We start from the raw sequence: 18,871 nt of genomic DNA on the forward strand, positions 1-18,871 counted from the left end.
AATTGACAAAACTGGATATTTTAACGAAAAATAACGATTTTAGGTATAGTTATTTATTTTGTTTTAAGTTATTACAAAAATATTATTTAAAGACACCAATTCGTGTATTATTATTTAATACTAACAGAGAAGTATTCAAAATATTATGTAGATTAGTTTTAAGCTGTTTATGCCGTAAAATTATCAACACCTGCAGTGGCGGCTCGTCAGGGGTCTTTGAGACGGCGACTCACCATAAAAAAAAAAGTAGTAAAGCAATAAAAAAGTTTAAAGAAAATTGTAGTATAATTTAATATTTTTATCTATTTTGAAAATAATTATGATGGTTTTCGATATTACTATTGATTATTGAGAATATTATAATATTTTGTATTATATTTTTACATTAATAATGAGAAAACGGGTGTCATTCAATAATATTACGGGTGAAGAATATCGATAACAACAACTAATTTATGCGATGCCAATGGCAGAAACTTTGAATGAGTCTAGTCTCAATGTACTGAATAACATCTATACAATCTACCCCGCCCTCCGCCTTGTTGTGACTATACATTTTGTATAATATTGAGTACACAATTGAGTCTCTCGAACGGCAGACTCCCTAATAAATTTAAATGTCTGGCTAATAATAATATTACAATATAATAAAACAGTATACGATCTATGGACATGGATCTATCATATTAATCTATCATCTATGGCAATCATCAATCTTCGCTAATCGTCGGAGACGATTGACGGTTGTAAAATGTTGAAATAATTTTAACGGAGAAAAAAAATAGACGAACAAATCGTTAAACCATAATTTTAATATTTATATTTTACACGCACATGCCGTTCTGTTCAGCTTATTTTTATGAAATATCTCAACATCTTCAATCCGAAACGTGGTAAAGACGGACGAGGAAAGGTGTTCCTGGGTCGGCGATGTGGTTACTGAACGTGTGGACATTAAATATGATACAACTAAGTTTCACAAAAAAAAAATCGATGTTTACGTGAGTTTGATTTTCTATACTTTTGGAGCTTTAATTTACATTTTTAGACATAAAATAAATACATACTTATTGCAACGGACAATCTGCTATCCGCCGGGTGACGTATACGTATGCATATTTTATTCCCGAACGCGCGATGCATAAAATACGTGAGACCGAAAATACATAATCGTCATATTACCAGACCCATTTTATATAATAATTTATATTTATATTAATTGTATAAATAGCATTTTTCATTTTTAACTGGCCGAGTACCTGACTAATATAATTTTTTTTTATTCCTAACAAAAATAAAAAGTTTTCTGAAAAGACACATTAATATTTTTTTATAATTGTCTGAATTTTTAATTTTTAAGACATTGGATATTTATTTCATATTTTAGTGATAACTATTTCTGCTCAATCGATTTTTGTTTTTTAATAGTAATTTAAAAATGAATAACTGTAGTTATTAGAAAAATTTACCAAATGTTAATGTTTGCATTTCTTATACAATTTATCATATACTTATACATTTATTATAAAAAATCTTTTATAATTTTATAAATATTTTAACTAAACACTTATAGGATAAAATAACAATATATACCATAAATAGACGCATTTATTATGTATATATATAAATTAATTAATATTTTAAAATCAGTAAAAAATAGTATGAGTAGGTATGGATTATTCCTAAACAAGACGGTACCGAAACGGGAATGATATAGTCACATGTGGGTAACGGTCCTATATGCGACCTACACACTGATTAAAGGTCCAATACGTGACCTACGTCATAAATGTAAAATACAAATAATTTTTAATAAACTTTTTTTTTCCACTTCTGAGTGTCGTCTATAACTGTATTGGTTCAGTCCATATTGTTATAAAACGTATTTTTCATATCGGTCAAAAAGTTATCAAAAATGGTTTTTGGATTTTGACACGATCTCCACCACTCTTCTTGGAGTTGTTTATCTAGTAAAGGAGACGCCCCGTTCTTTTTAATATTATATTTGGATTTTATAATTCTCCATAAGCCTTCAATTTGTTGAGTGTGTGCTCCTGTTTCCGGGTCAATAAAAAATTCTGAATGGTTAACTGTTTGATGAATATATCCATGTTGATTTAATGTTGAGTACGCAATGGAGACATTGGTCACTATAAATGGTCATTCCCGTTTTTATTTCATTTTTAATAATTTGTAAAAGAGTTTCTCGGTCCCGTTTTTCTATGATAAAAAATCGCCGTTCTAATAATAAGTCTGGCCGTTTCCAACAAATACCAAATACCCATGGGCCTACTATACGATTCCCGTAATTTTTATTTGTGTATGTTGTTTCATTTTCGTCAGAATTTTCGTTGTTGGAATTATTTAATTGTCTTAATGGTTGATGGTCCCCACATTGTAATCGATCACGGTTATACTTCCTTTTACCTCGAAAAAGGGATTCATCAATTTGGATAGTACAACCATGACCACTTATTTTCTCTCTTTTTGAAAAACAATTTAATGGTATATCTCTGCAAAGATTATACCAATCAATGATGGTGTTTTTGCTTCTGCTAGTCCAATTTACAGCTTGATTTACTGGAACTAAATTAACCCAAAACCAAACTATTTCAATTATTTCACATAGTGATAGCTGACTATTACAACGGCCGTTAAGATCCGTGTAGGTAAAAAAATCATTAACTTTACGAATCGATTGATAAGTCTGGCAACCCCGTTTAGTACATCGTAATGTTATAACTTTTTTCATGGTACCATCAGAATTTCGTTTTTTACTATTTCTTAAATATTCTACAAGTTGCCATTACAATAACACCATCTTTCACCTTTATACATGTCATTGGATTATTGGCCAGTAATAACCCTAGGTCTTTTAAATATTGAACACATGTCATTTCATCTCTAATAATGTGCCTATATAGGTTGTCAATAGTAGATGTCATGTTGATTGTTGCACAAAATAAAATGCACAAAATTCACAAAATGAGCACACACGAATGAAATCGGAACTGTACTGACTAAGGACAGTAAATACAAGTATCAATGATTGTAAGTATTGGGGAACAAGAATAAAATAGAATAAAATGCCTATAACAAAAATAACCGCGATAAAGAAATATGTAGATCAATGATCAACACAATCTTATCGGTAGGTCGAGTAATATTTGCAGGTCGCATATTGGACCGTTACCCACATGAGTATACAAAGAGTGGAATGTGAATAACTGCTTGCATTTAGAAATTAATTTTATTGATTTTTTAAGTCCTTCTTTATTATACGTAGATCGTAATCTATTAACTATTTAGTATGTAATATTAATTGAATGATTAAACTTTTAAATATTTTTAAAATTATTAATCATTTAGTTCTGCCAAACCGTAAATTTCTGTATAGCTTCTATAGTAAGTGACTACAATACTACATGTAGACTAAATTAAGTATGTCACTATAACGAATTTGTACAATTTGAATTCAATTTTCAATGTATAATGCATTAATGCATTATGTATGTGTACAATATAAAATTATGCAGGTCGAAGATTGTCTTATTTTATGATGAGAAATTTTACCAAACAACTATTGAAATAATAAAATTATAGTTAAAAAAAAAATTCAGGATAATGAAAATAATAAAATAATATATAATAATAATATACAATTATTATGATTTTACGTATGAAATTAATTCGATACCATAAGTTTTGTATGTAAGACAGCTGAAATATAATAATAAATCCTATAAAATCACAAAGAGTTCTATAAAAAAACATTATTATAATATTTATCATCCATGGCAAACGACAATCGTTGTCATTTGTAGGAGACGATTAACAATTCTAATAATTATATTGAACAGTCGTCAAACAACAGCCTTCAGTACACGACAAGTACTCTCATTTTTATAAATTATTTCAATCATTCCATTTCGAAGCGTAAAGAAGACGAATGAAGAAATAAACTAGCTGTTTCTTCGGTGGCTGTGCACGTTTGAACTTTAATATGACACAGCTTGATTTCGCCGAAAAGCGTCGAAGGATACTTGCGTAGGTTAATTGTCCTATACTTTTAAGGTAGTAATAAATTTAATTTTTATACTTTGAATAAATATTTATTAACTTGTACAAGCTGCCACCCCGATTACTTAGACCTGTATTTTATTTCTGATCGTCCAATGCAGTTGGTTGGCAACCAGCGGGTTATTGTATACAACCCGTTTTAAATTCTTAAACGATGAAATCTTTTTTTAAATATTTTATAATTTTAAAGTTCAAGATAATATTTTTTTCGTAGTAAATAATCTAAGAATATAAAATTTTTATTTTTATTTAGTCCGCAAATTGTTTTTGATTTGTGAATATGTATTTTTATAATTTCGACAAAATTAATTAATTTACTAAGTTTTAATTCAAAAATGCTAATCATAGAATGTTGAAAATTTTACCAACTTTCTAACCTATATATTATATAATTATAAAAACATTTTAACAATTTTAAATAAATAAAATTTTTATTTTTATTTTTTTTAAATCGATAAAAATTATTGATAGCAAATATGATTTAAAATGTAATACAGTGTTCCTCATCAGTTACTAAATTACTGTAATAAAAAATGTAAAGTCACGATATATTTTAATAAACGTTTAAAATCAAAATAATGATAAATTTTGTCTAAATCTATACAATTTTCAAATAATTTTTTCATTAGATATTTATATAATATGTCTTTTTATCTACAAATTTAATATAGTAATTTTTTAAATACAACAAATATAAATGGTTTACTGGAAAGTCACATTATTTTTTATGACTGAAGTTCAATATTTTATGACTTATTGAGTATTAATTTTTCATCCCAAAAAAAAAAAACTAATTCTTGTAAAGCAATTTTTATATTGTGTTATAGACTATAATACTATATAGTTTAAAAACAAATAATCTTTAACGGAGTACTTCTAATTTATGTTATTATTTTAAAAATATTTCAAAATATATTTATACAATGTTCTTTATTTTTTAATTATTACAAATTTTTAACATTTTTAAAATGTTCAAATTATTTTTTTCATTAGTATTCATATAAATATTTTCTTTTTATATTTACAATTTTAAAATGTTCTATAGGAATTCTCATTAGCATTTTTAATGCAAAAACAAAAATAAAATGCTCACTGGAAACTTAAATTATGATTGTTTGAAGTTCAGTATTTTATAATTTATATATAAATTAATAAAATATGCGCCTACAGCATCGCTTACATCATCCGGGTAGCGAATTTTTCATCAAAAAGGAAGATATTTTATTTTAAGTTTAAAAAGTAAATTGATTCCCCAAAGCATTGATTAGTGACTAGATATTATTTGTTACAAGAAACAACAATAAACGAAATGTATGAATTTTTTTCTATTATGATAGGGGTCTTCAGACACAATTACGTATGTCAAACAGCTAAAATAGAAAAATAGATGGTATAATATCACAAAGAGTTCTATATAGATTTATCATATTATAATATTCGTCATCCGTGGCATATGACAATCGACATTCGTCAGAAACGATTAACAATTCTATAATAGTCTTAATGAACAATACTGAAGTACATCATGACAAGCACTCTCATTTTCATTTCGTGCTGTTTATTTTCATAAAATGTATTTTTATTCTCATTTAGAATCACGATGAAGATCAATATGAAGAAAATTTGCAGTTTCTTCGGCGGCGGTGCACCATTACGTATTATAAACTGAAGACTGACACAACTCGGTATCACGGGAACAATCGACGATTACGTAAGTTTTTTTCTTATTTTTTTTTAGGATTAAATTTACATTTTAAACTTAAAATAAAATATACCTATTCATTTATAAGAACAATGGGCTACCGGGACGATGTAATCGACGTAAGCACATATTTTATTCCCCAACGTGCAATGCATAAAATACGTGGGGCCAAAAATACATGATATTCATATTAGTATATTAGTATATTACAGACTTAACAGTTATAAAATTATAATTTAAAAAAAAATTCAGGATAATATACAATTATTATGATTTTACGTATGAAATAAATTAGATACCAAAAGTTTCGTATGTAAGACAGCTGAAATATAATAATAAATCCTATAAAATCACAAAGAGTTTTATAAAAAAAAACATTATTATAATATTTATCATCCATGGCAAACGACAATCGTTGTCATTTGTAGGAGACGATTAACAATTCTAATAATTATATTGAACAGTCGTCAAACAACAGCCTTCAGTACATGACAAGTACTCTCATTTTTATAAATTATTTCAATCATTCCATTTCGAAGCGTAAAGAAGACGAATGATGAAATAAACTAGCTGTTTCTTCGGTGGCTGTGCACGTTTGAACTTTAATATGACACAGCTTGATTTCCCCGAATAGCGTCGAAGGATACTTGCGTAGGTTAATTGTCCTATAATTTTAGGGTAGTAATAAGTTTAATTTTTATACATAAAATAAATATTTATTGACTTGTACAAGCTGTTACCCCGATGACAGACCTATATTTTATTTTCGATCGTCCAGTCCAATGAAGTGGTCGGCAACCGGCAACCGGCGGGTTATTGTATACGACCCGTTTTAAATTCTAAAACACTAAAATTTTTTATTTATTTATATTTTATTATTTAAAAGTTCTAGACAATATTTTTTTCCATAGTAAACAATTTAAGAATATAAAATTTTTATTTTTATCTGGTCCGCTAACTGTTTTTAATTTGTAAATGTGGCCTGTGAGTTCAAAAAGGTTACCGACCATGCATCAATGATGAAATTGCCAAGAATAAAACAAAGTCGTTAAGTATACCTTAGATCTTGGACGTAGCGAAAAATGTATAATGATTTTAATTATGTAGTTTATTTTCTGTTTGTCATGAATTCTTGTAGCAAATATGATCTATTTGGTACTTTGGGTAGTAAATAGTAAAATAAAACAAAAAATTTCAGATCTTGCCATAATATCGGAAAAACAACAAAACTGAAATAATTACGCTATATCCTTGTATAATTTCAACCCGGAGCAAGATTGGCAGCATCAATAAGAAGCTCATCTTAATATCAACTGCCGAAAGGATTTGTTTGTATTATATTATAATTTTTAGAATCGTAGTAGGTAGAGTATACTATATATAATATTTATTAGTAAAGAAGAATTTGTCACAAAGTTGATGGAAAATGTGTGGACTGTATTTCAACACGGAGGATGATCGGCAGTATCAATAACATCTGAATAACAAGTGTCGCAAGGCTGTGTTTGTTTAATACTATAATTTTTTGAACAGTAGTACAGTATATTATGAATATTTACTTAAATTATATTTAACTTTAATGGGTTTTTTTTTCAGATAATATACTGTACTACGGTTTTAGGTGTTCTTTTTATTTTAATAACACGTTGATAAATTACCAATTTTTTTTTTCATTACATAGCTAATTCATCTTTGTGTATGTTTAAATTTATATATTTTATAGTTATTGTGCTGTTTAACTTTCTTATAAAAGAGAGCGAGGGATTTAAAAGGTGGCCACCGAACAGAAAGTTAAACTGCAATATACTATAATCTTCTTAGTTCTTGTTTACATTTTTAACTGATAAATTATGAATAAAAAATTTAAAATTAATTTAAATCCAAAAATAAAAGAACACCAACAAATATATTAATATATTAAAATTGTTTTTTTCTATCATTTAAATTGCATTTAATCTGCACATTAGTTTGTAGTTTTATAGGAACCATACATTTTGCTGGATCATGGACTACTCACCGAGCTTATGGAAAATGTGTCGGCACTCGGCTTCGTTTCAACCGGAGGAAGATTGGCAGCATCAATAATAGCTCATCTTAATATCAACTGTCAAAAGTATTTGTTTGTATTATATTATAATTTTTAGAATCGTAGTAGTTACAGTATAATGTATATAATATTTATTAGTGAAGAAGAATTTGTCACAAAGTTGATGGAAAATGTGTCGGCTGTATTTCAACACGGAGGACGTCTGGCAGCAGCAAAATGAAATTCAGCTGATAATCAACTGTCGAAAGGATTTGTTTGTATTATTTAATAATTTTTAGAATCATAGTAGGTACAGTATACTGTATATAAATATATAATATTTATATTTATTAGTGAAGAAGAATTTGTCACAAAGCTGATGGGAAATGTGTCGGCACTCTGCTTCGTTTCAACCCGGAGGACGTTTGGCAGCAGCAAAAAGAAATTCAGCTGATAATCAACTATCGAAAGGATTTGTTTGTATTATACTATTATATAATAATTTTTAGAATCGTAGTAGGTACAGTATACTATATATAAATATATAATATTTATATTTATCAGTGAAGAAGAATTTGTCACAAAGCTGATGGGAAATGTGTCGGCACTCTACTTCGTTTCAACCCGGAGGAAGATTGGCAGCTCATCTTATTATCAAGTGTTGCCAGGATGTGTTTGTAATATAGTATAGGTTAGGTTAGGTTATTATATTAGTATATTATAATAATTTTTATTTAGTTGTCCCCTTACGCGTCAGCGCTCGTCTCTCATCCATTCATCCAACACATTGACTATCGCCGGCCGGCAACACACATATTATACACATTACCCGTTTTTGTAACATGTACAATAGCGAAAATCATATTTTTATTCCTAGGTATCCTTATTGAAAAAAATTGTATAGTATTATTGATATTTACATAGTTTAAGTTATTGTTTATTTTTTTTATTATTTGAATGCATTCATATGATCAGTGGCGTATTTAGGAATTTTAGAATAAGAGCAACACATATTTTGCGCCTCTCCCCTAGAAAAAAAAAACTAAAAACTTCTACACCGCGCAATGGTGAAACTTTTAATACCATAGAACACCATGTTATATAAATACTATAGTATTCTATGCCTCTATGGCACACATTTGTTGTGACGGTACCCAAAGCCCCTACCTAAATACTCCCCTGCATATGATGCGTTCTCACTTACGATGTGGATTAGGCCTACTGGGGACACCACAATAAAAAAAACGCGCCTTGTGTAATACCTCATAAAGTTATTAAACAATACGGAGAACGTACGTCGTTTAATAATGAAGGTGGTGTGGAAAGTTACAAATTGCATACATTTTTTTATTAAATACCAATTATATAATTATTTATATCAAGAAACGAGAAATATTGACGTTTTATAAAGTATGACAATAAAATAGTTTTGAAAAAAAATATTCTTTGTCTTGTTATAAAAAGATTCCAAGTAGTTATTATATTAGTTCTTATTTTACAAAGACACTAACAAAAGCGGGTCAAATTTAATATTGCCAGAAATATTGTATGTATCTATTACTTTACTTAAAACATTGAATTTACACATATTTTTATTTACTAATTATTGTGTATTTTGTTAATGATTTTTTTTTTTTATTTCATGTAAATTTGAAACTTCATATTTTACTAATTTACTGACGCATTGCTTACGTATATATTTGTGTCTTATAATGAAATACAAATGTTTGCATGTGAATATGTGATTGTACACATTTGGATTTTATTACCCATAGGTTACAATTCCTCTAAAATCATTATGTTCTTAATCTTTTACGCTAATCAGTTTTCAACAAAAGTGATTTTTTATTTTAGTAAAATTCAAAAACGAATAGCCTTAAAATTTATAATGTTTACTAAGTATTTATATTATCATTTTTTCTACAAATGGTATAATTTAAAAAAAATTGTAATTCATTTTGAGCTCTTTATAGACAATTATATTTGCGTGCTTTATTAATGTTTTTAGTACCAAAAATTGATAAATGGGTCAAAGTCCTTGAAAATTAAATTAATACTCTTCATTACGCAACAGTTTACAATGACAACTAACAACCGTATTGTATTTTGTAAATTTAATTCATCGTATATTTTGCGTGAATTATTCAATAAATGTTAAGACTATTTTATCTATTTGTGATTATTATGTTTAGATGATACATAGGAAAAACTACCATTATAAATTATATAGTTCTTAACTAAAAATTTTGAATTTAAACAATATTTATTTTATTTAGTATTCTTATATAGTTTGTATAGTTATGATAAATACTATTGTATTCAAATTTTAAACATAACTAAATTAGCATCAGCCATATTTGAGCATTATAGCTTTGATTTAATTGTTAATAGGTATAACTGATTAACTGTTTTCTTTTTATATTTGTTTGATTATTGTTATTATATGTTAATTATTAATGTGTTATTAATTTATTATTTTAAATTGTATCATAGATAAATTTTCACTTATCTATCATTTATGTGTGTAGAATAATGATGTAGGGGCAGATTCACTCTCTGTTTGCTTTTGAATGCTATTGGGCTCAACGCTTAAGCATTGTATTTAAGAAACATATTTTTATCAATAGTGTTAGTGACAATATTGCCATCGACATTTGCGAACTGTGCGTCAGATCTCAGTGTTTACTATCCTATATTCGATATTCCAAATAATTGTTAAATAGTCAAATTGATGATTTTTTTGAAAATTCAAAGTTATATCCAAACTAATATTTAAACGAGTAGTTTTTAAGTTATTTAACCTTATCCGCACCACAAAGTTGTTGTACAAATTTATTTTTAGTTTAATTTAATTTAGTTCTATCGTTAGCTATGTTCGTTTTGTCGTGTTATATGAAATACGAGATTATTTTATTATCTACTAGGGGCCTACAGCTCACTCTAATGTATTATAGGTTTTATAGGTACGTTTTACATACAGTAAATTAGTTTTTAACTTTATTTTTAATGCTCATTTGATTATCCGCACCCACTCGATCCCAATTAATGTGAATAATCGATGTTCTACTGTATATAGTTTTGGAAAATATGGGGGCTATGCTAATTTAAAAAGTATGTTGATTAGGTAGTATAAATTCATCAATATATAATGTAATATATATTATATTTAATACTTTGTAAAAACTGTTTTATTGTAATAACTAGATTAAATATTACTTACATAGTTATCTCTATTTTTAAGTTTTTTAAAACCATTTTTCAGGATTATTATGTGGATGTAGTTTGATAAATATTTTCAAAAAAATAATTTGCTTAATTATTCGCAATAAAAGGTTATTTCTCATTTGAAAAAATAAGTCTATACCGTTACATGACATAGCTTAATCAATGTACAACTTCTGTGAATTTGAATTTAAAAATATGGCCTTTAGGCAAAGTTAACTCTAAAATTTGAAAGTCCAACATAAATTTAACATTAAAGGAATAAGTGGCCATACAATGCTTGTAAATAAGTATAGTCACCCTGTATACTATAGGTTTTAATGTACTTACCTATTATAATAAATAGGTATTTGAGCAAGTTCTTTTAAAAATTATATAATATAAATTCTACATTAACATAATCGATAATTCATATATCGTGTATATTAGAATAAAATGATTAATGAAACGTTACTACTTATTTAAAACATCGAATCTAATATCATAATTAATGGAATTAGAAATTTTACTAACGCCATGTAACTTACTTATACTTCATAATATTTTTAAAATTTAAATTGTTATTTAAGTATTTTTTTAGACAAGTTTTTAAATTATCGCCGATATCTGGGTTAAATGATGTGGGATGTTATAGTTAATATGGAATCTAAAGTGTCTTCGAGGTTCCAAATGTCCAAAGGGATCCAGTTGACGTACGTGTATTTACTTGCCGCGGGATCTAGGTGGTACGTAACCGTAAATGCCTAATGGTATATAATCACAGATTTGCAGATATTTATAGTAGGTAATTAAGATTTTAGGTTGAGCCGCGGGTCTATGATGATAGATGTAAGGTTAGGTATATATTATTTAATATTTGATATTTGGAATTTGGACTCCTATTACCTAATGAGGGCATGAGGCGTTAAAATAAATCTGTCGTTTCCGTGACCACCGTTTTGATTACGATTAAAGATAAATTGTAATTCATGGATATTACCATGACTAAATAATTTATTTTGTCATGGATATCACTATCTTTAATTCGTGTTTATGACTCGGAGGTCCGCAGATATAATACAATTTATGCATTTAACTATAAAATATATACTGAATATATGAACTTTTTGAATTTTGACTTTTAGAATTAGCTTTATATTTATTGTCCTTTGTGTGAAATCCATACTTATTCTTTGTTTTACTATGAAAAAAAAATATATTGTAATTATGTAAAATTAAATTTATATTAATATTTAATTATATTAATTATTATTAATACCTTTACAGTATTTTATTTTGTTTTTTACTATTATAATTTATAATATACATACATTAATTTATTCTAGACGACTTGAAATATGTGTGATTTGTCATCTTAAATCCATTCTGTAATCTGTGTTATATATACCTAGGTAAAATTATATATTTTGTACAATAATTATAACTACCAAGGTTAGGTTAGAAAAAAGTCTTGGGTGGTGTTTTTTAAAATTAATTATTGAAAAGTGGAACTTTTTTTAATATACAAAAAAAATTTATAAAAATTAGGTACCTATACTTAAAATACTTTTTTTAAATATAAACATTAATATAACAAAATTAACTTTAAAATTGATTAAAGTAAATAACCATATAAAAACCCAAGTACTTCGGGGGTGTTGAACACCCAAAACACCCCCCCCCCCCACCGTGGACGAGTCTGTATCAGGTTATTGGTAAAGTAAAATATATTAACATTTTATTTCAATGTAATTGTTATTAGGTAGTCAATATATTTTACTCAATATAACAAAGTAGGTATCCAGTATTCTGAGTCAGGATTTGAACTCTAAATCTTCTTGTATTCCACTATTTGGTATCATACTGTCACCAGAATCACTCTTACACTGTATCAGAGATAGACAAATTTTTAACTTTTACAATATAATAGTATGGGTTTAGTAAAAGGTGTAGGTATCGTAAAAATTGGAAACATGTGACTAATACTTTAAATGGTAATTTATCAAGTTTTTTGTTATTATTAGATATTAATTACATATAATTTATATCATATTATTCGTATTATTGTATGTACCTAATTGATTTAATGATGCTATATACTTCTGTTAATTTTAGGAACTCAGCTCTAAACGCTCTAGTAAAAGTTTCTCTAGAGTACCTACATTAACTATTAAGAACTAAGTAATACTAGATTTTATTTATATAAATTAACGCCAATCTTATTTACAAATATATTTATTACATTCTGAATTCCATATTGGAGAAAAATGACTAGTCATTCTAATTATGATCTAATCATAACGAGAAATGGCATATGTGAGAATTGAAGATTGTCGCCTAATGAAACCAATAACACTCAGCGCCTTGTTAGTTAGGTAATTCAGTTATAGGAATAACCGTATAATATATAATTTAACACAGACAGAAGAAAACAACGTGGCCGATTGCTACTTGATCCCCAAACGCCTTTCACTGAGATAATTTTTTTCAAAAATCGAGAATGGGATAATCAATTGAAGATTATGGTTGTAATAGAGTTTTGTGCTCAACTACTCTAGTAAAGAATGCTAATATATTTTAATAATAATTTCCTTTTAAAACGACGTTTTAACTCGAATTTGCCGTACGCTCGTAACAAATTAAATAATCAATAATATATTGATTAAGTTTTGTATACTTTATGAGCTTGTTTTTTTTTTTTTTTTTAAATAAAAGTTGTTTTTAAATTCGTTGAATTCCATAACAACAACAACTACAACTTTTTGTTCTAATTGAGAGATGGGTGGCCAATGATGCAATAAATTATAAAATGTATTAATTAGTGTTAAGGTTGAAGGTTCTACTCTCCCTAAGGTTGTTTTTTCAATGGTAAACAATAGGAAAATTTTAACACAGAATATAGATAGTATGCTAAAAAATGTTTATAGCTCATTGGCATTGGCAATTTTTTAAAATAGCTTAATATGTATAGTTATTTTATGAAATGTGAATTTGTACAAACCATAAATATAAACACCTGACAATTATATTACCTATAATAATAAATAAACATTACATGATGAATGCAAATATTTAATTTAAAATATCTGTACATAAATAGTAATACAAATATAAATAAATATGTATAAATACATTATTAATGTTAAAAATAATAAATTATTAAATTACATTTAAAATAGGATGAAATATGAATAAAATACATAAAATATTCATTATATTTATACTAAAGTTTTGGCTTTAATTATGCTTTCATAATACTCCAATGGTAACCCCAAATTCTGTAAGTCTTCTAGAGATGATTTTAACATTTGATTTTTGAAATAGTATAACATAGCATCCCAACACATAGCCTTTAATTTTGGGATTCTAACCCATGCACACAGTATGTCATCTTTCTGATGTATATCAACTGATTCGGTACTAACTATTCCATTATAGTAGTAGATACGACCGGAAGGTACAACAGTAGATGAATGAAGAAACATGGATTTTGGTAGTTTACATGGCGTAAGATTACACCACTGAAGAGTAGTAAGATTCAGACACCAAATATCTGAGAAAAAGTTAACGTTATCAGAGCCACCACTCATATATACATATTCTGGTTGGGTTGCACATTGTGCCCATCCATAATAACAGCGGTTTGCAGGATAAGATGACGATGAATTCTGGAGATCAGGCAAAGTTTTAAAATATTCCCATTTATTAGTTGATATGTCAAACACTTGAATTTCCTTGAAAAATAAAATATTTTAAAAGTTATATAAAAAACTGAATATCATTAATTTATTAAAACTGTATAAATATCTAATTTAAGCAAAAATTACTTTGGTACTGGTTTATAATTGCTCTACCTAAAGTTTGAAAATGTTTTTGTACCACCGTCCACCACCCATAATATGGTCAATATAATGGGTAATGGATATAAATGTATAATACTCATACAAATCTAATCTAAAGCCAGTATCACATGAACCTAATAATTTTTGGGTGGTAATGTAATAATGTAATGTAATTAATGTAATTTTTATACACCTGACCCAGATGATAACTTAAACTAACTATTATAGTACCATTACTATTTTAGTATGATCTTTATAATAATGAAGTTTCTATAATTACATTTTCAGAAATTTTAGGAAAATGAGAAATAACAAATAAATACCTAACACAATTTTGGATACAACATACAATTGCTTATTACTTTATATTTTAATAAAAATATATATTATATTATATTTTTATATATTTTAATTTTTTAAACTTTAAATCAAACATAACTATAAAAGAAAAATGATTTCAGATGACTAGTTTTAGATCTCATGAAGTATAAATAATATAATTTGTTTTGAAATTAAGTTTTTTGAATGAGAATTCCAACAAACATATTGTACATACGTAAACTAAAATGGTTACACTTTAATATTAAACAATTAAGAATTTATTATAAAATATAATATATTATATGAAAACACATACATAGATGATAAATTTGGATTCAATAGTCAATAGACAATAGATTATCACTGAAAACTTTTGGTAATAAATTCTTGTCAGAACCAATAGAAGATAATACGTTTTTGAAATTTTTAGCTAAATTTAAAACAATTTTTTATGACAAAACTAAAATTATAATATTAATATTAATTTTTTGATTCATAATACATTTTAGCCATTTTTGAAATAGATTACTCAAGTAAGACTTACTTCAAATGTGTCTAAAAACATATTCTTAAGTAGAATCACCACATGAGCGCCACCAAACATGTACAAATGATTGTCATAATAGGCCACTTCACGTCTAAGACTTTCATCAGTTCTTGGGTGTTGACCACGAGCTTGACATAATAATTGCCATTTTTTAGTACACAAATCAAGCCTATAAACATCCATTTCATTTTGATATTCAGATGTTCCATTGAGAGAATATACAAATTGTCCGTCTATAAGAACTGGTTGACCATATTCAGTAATGGGTATTCCATCTGTAGAACAAATCTCTTCAAATTCTACACAGTTGTTTTGATTTTTTTTTACCAAATTTCCTAAGTACAAAATATTATTGGATGAAACATAAATTCATATTTTATTTATAGTAATATTAAAATTTAAAATGTTTATTAACAAATTAATAATAAATACCAATGAAAAGTTGAAAAGTGTATTTGTTAATATACTCAAAGTCTTTTCCACCATGAATAATAATTAAATTGCCAGACAACAAAATTGAAGTTAACTTAAAATATGTAGGCAAATTCTTGCATTTTATTTTTTCCCAACGATCGGCGATAAAATTATATCTCTTTAGAGTTTCATTAGCAAGTTCCTAAAATGTAAGAAAATATTGTTCACTTATTATATAGCAGTGGTAATCCAACAATTTAAAATAAAAACCTTAGACTTATTCTTTGTAGAATGCTTTCGATAGCGATTGTATTTAAACAAGTAGTCATCATTACATGCGATCCCCTGATCAATTACACAAAGAGGACGGTCCCATTCTGGCGGGTTCTTTGGGTGTATATCAAACACTAAATGCTTGAATCTGTATTCCATTGATGTCGCCATGTTATGATCTAAAGTCTCTGTAGAATAATTATGAAAGAGATGCATTAAATGTAGAACAAACTAAAATTCAATTTGGTAATTATCATTTACTATTCATTAATTATTAGTAAATGCTGTTAGATTTTTATTTTATTAAAAAAAATTTAGATCATACTTTGATAGTTTTATGTTATCAAATTCTCTGATCATAAATTGAATAAAACTCATAATGAATAATTATTATAAGCAACTATCTTATAAAAAAACTTATTGAATATAGTAAAAAATATGGCATTAAAATTTAAAAGATTACAAATATATTAGCAAGTTAAATAAAAAAGTCCAGGAAATAAAAGATAGCAATAATTTCAGTTGAAGCACCTAAAACAGTTTAAATGCTTACCTTTATGTTTATTGTAACCATATTAATACCTTAAGACTACCGTTTAGATTTAATAATATCATTATAAAATAATATGATAATTAAGTGAGTATCATATCTAATATAACAAGTCAATTGTGCTATAGGAGCTATGTGTTACAGCATTAATTTTAATTATACCTTAAAAATACAATTGATATTATACTGCACATAGCATACAGAATTAAATAATAACACAGATATTGCTTAAAAAAAAAAATTAGTGATTCACCAAGTATACACACCCCAATTTTTTCCTATAATAATACCTACTACTAGTTTTTATTAAGATACTTCAACATTTTCAAAAGATTTATTCACTAAATAGTTTAGAGTTACAATGTTGAAAAGTGGAGTTCTCATTTGGAAAATTAAAGTTTTTATCATCACAGGACATTCCTAAGTAGTAAAAAAAATATTAATAATTTTAAAATATGATTTTTAAGTATATTTAAAAATTCTAAAAATCAGACTGAGTAATTAATTTCAATATTGAAGAAAATTGGAGGTGGTGTGCTTGGTAATTGGTATTATGAACCCGTACTTTTTATTGGAGAATCTTACTCGACATCAATAAATAAAGGGGTGAGGGTAAGTTTTACACATTGTATAACAAATGTCACAGACAACTGTATTATTTTGTTCATGGAATAAAGATAACTAACAACTATCTAGCAAATAGATCAGAATATGTCACCAGAATGTCACAAAAAATAATGTTATTTGTAGTTAACACCACAAAAATGGTACCAAGTGAATAGTAACAGAATAAGTAAGCGTATTGAAGACGATTCTTACTAAGTTTATTTAATAAGTTGCGATATCATGTAATTGGTAAAACGATTGGGATTGTGCGATGAGCCGACACGACATTTTTCGATATCCGATAAACCATCGAAGACAATAACCGGAATCCAGATTAAAGATCCGAAGAATGCGTCAGTCGATGGCCGGATGAGTGACGATTGATGATTGATGACTCATGACTAAATAAATGGTTTATTTAACATATGATGACCCAAGTGGAACTGCTACTGAAATCCGAGGACCGCAATACACCAGAATTCACTAAATTTTTTTCACTATTCACATTGGTGAATTTCCAGTTTTCACAAACCTGCAACAGCTGGAAATTGGAATAAGAAAATATCACATTATCACTCAACAATGATAATAATATATAATCATGGAGATGGACTTAATATAATATTAAAAATATAATAATATATTATAATAATTATTAGACGACCTGATCCTGATGTTCTACTGGTTTGTGTAGTTAGTACTTAGTATTGTTATTAACATCCGAAATAGGTGTTATTATTATTATTAATTTATATGATATCTTCTCAAATCCATAATAATCCACACTCCACAGATATATAGTAAAATCTGTGATAACATCTGTATTGAAAACAAATCGGTTCCCGCCACGAATTAATTTATAATGCTTGGCGATAGTACATGAACTATAGAGTATAAATTGTCCAATGTCTATATAAGTACAAGTACAACTGGTACAAGTGTTCAGTGTACTTAACACTTAGACCAATATTATTATTGGTATTTGATACTTATGAGCTGCTACCACGATTTAACACACAAGTATAGAAAAATTATATTTTTAAGTAGATGGGCATGTTATTGAGAATAGAATTTATAGGACTCGTTATGTTTTTGGAAGTTCAAACTTGAGGTTACCTAAAATGTTAAAATGTATTAAACATTACTTTTTAGCAGATCTAACAAAAAAGTACAAGTAATAACTAATAAGGAATAATTAATAGCACTAGCACCATATATGTGTGTATAGACTACTAAGACTAACATAAAAATGATTAGCTGACGCCGATATTAAAATACAATGTATAATTAATTAAATTGATATTAATTG

The 18,871-nt window shown here is 26.9% G+C and overlaps 1 protein-coding gene, 1 long non-coding RNA gene and 1 pseudogene across 3 annotated transcripts; all 3 read right to left on the reverse strand.

The window, feature by feature from the left end:
* Positions 1-2,086: 2,086 nt before the first annotated feature.
* On the reverse strand, positions 2,087-2,945 carry LOC113548407 (annotated as a pseudogene).
* A 3,409-nt stretch (positions 2,946-6,354) lies between these two features.
* On the reverse strand, positions 6,355-7,900 carry LOC113550220. The gene is made up of 3 exons (XR_003405007.1): positions 7,800-7,900; positions 6,536-6,621; positions 6,355-6,447 (listed from the first exon to the last, which is right to left on the reverse strand). It is a non-coding gene; the product is annotated as an uncharacterized LOC113550220 (long non-coding RNA).
* Positions 7,901-14,193: 6,293 nt separating this feature from the next.
* On the reverse strand, positions 14,194-18,359 carry LOC113561363 (kelch domain-containing protein 10 homolog). Of its 2 annotated transcripts, XM_026967725.1 has the most exons (6): positions 18,227-18,359; positions 17,776-18,103; positions 16,404-16,594; positions 16,152-16,335; positions 15,717-16,054; positions 14,194-14,743 (listed from the first exon to the last, which is right to left on the reverse strand). In XM_026967725.1, the coding sequence occupies exons 3-6, from the start codon at positions 16,575-16,577 to the stop codon at positions 14,228-14,230; spliced, it is 1,212 nt and encodes a 403-aa protein (XP_026823526.1). In that variant the 5' UTR covers positions 16,578-16,594; positions 17,776-18,103; positions 18,227-18,359; the 3' UTR covers positions 14,194-14,227. The 2 variants fall into 2 exon arrangements, with proteins under 2 accessions (XP_026823526.1, XP_026823527.1); XM_026967726.1 differs by lacking the exon at positions 18,227-18,359 and having other exon boundaries at positions 17,776-18,206.
* Positions 18,360-18,871: the final 512 nt, after the last annotated feature.

The sequence above is a fragment of the Rhopalosiphum maidis genome, chromosome 4 (genome assembly GCF_003676215.2).
Source record: "Rhopalosiphum maidis isolate BTI-1 chromosome 4, ASM367621v3, whole genome shotgun sequence".
NCBI lineage: Eukaryota > Metazoa > Arthropoda > Insecta > Hemiptera > Aphididae > Rhopalosiphum > Rhopalosiphum maidis.

Bases quoted from the DNA above. Each gene is read 5' to 3' on its own strand.
- LOC113561363 (XM_026967725.1), bottom strand. From the start codon at position 16,577: ATGGCGACATCAATGGAATACAGATTCAAGCATTTAGTGTTTGATATA. The intron at 16,336-16,403 runs GTTTTTATTTTA...CTTACATTTTAG, and splicing joins CTACAAAGAATAAGTCTAAG to GAACTTGCTAATGAAACTCT. The intron at 16,055-16,151 runs GTATTTATTATT...TTTTGTACTTAG, and splicing joins CACTTTTCAACTTTTCATTG to GAAATTTGGTAAAAAAAAAT.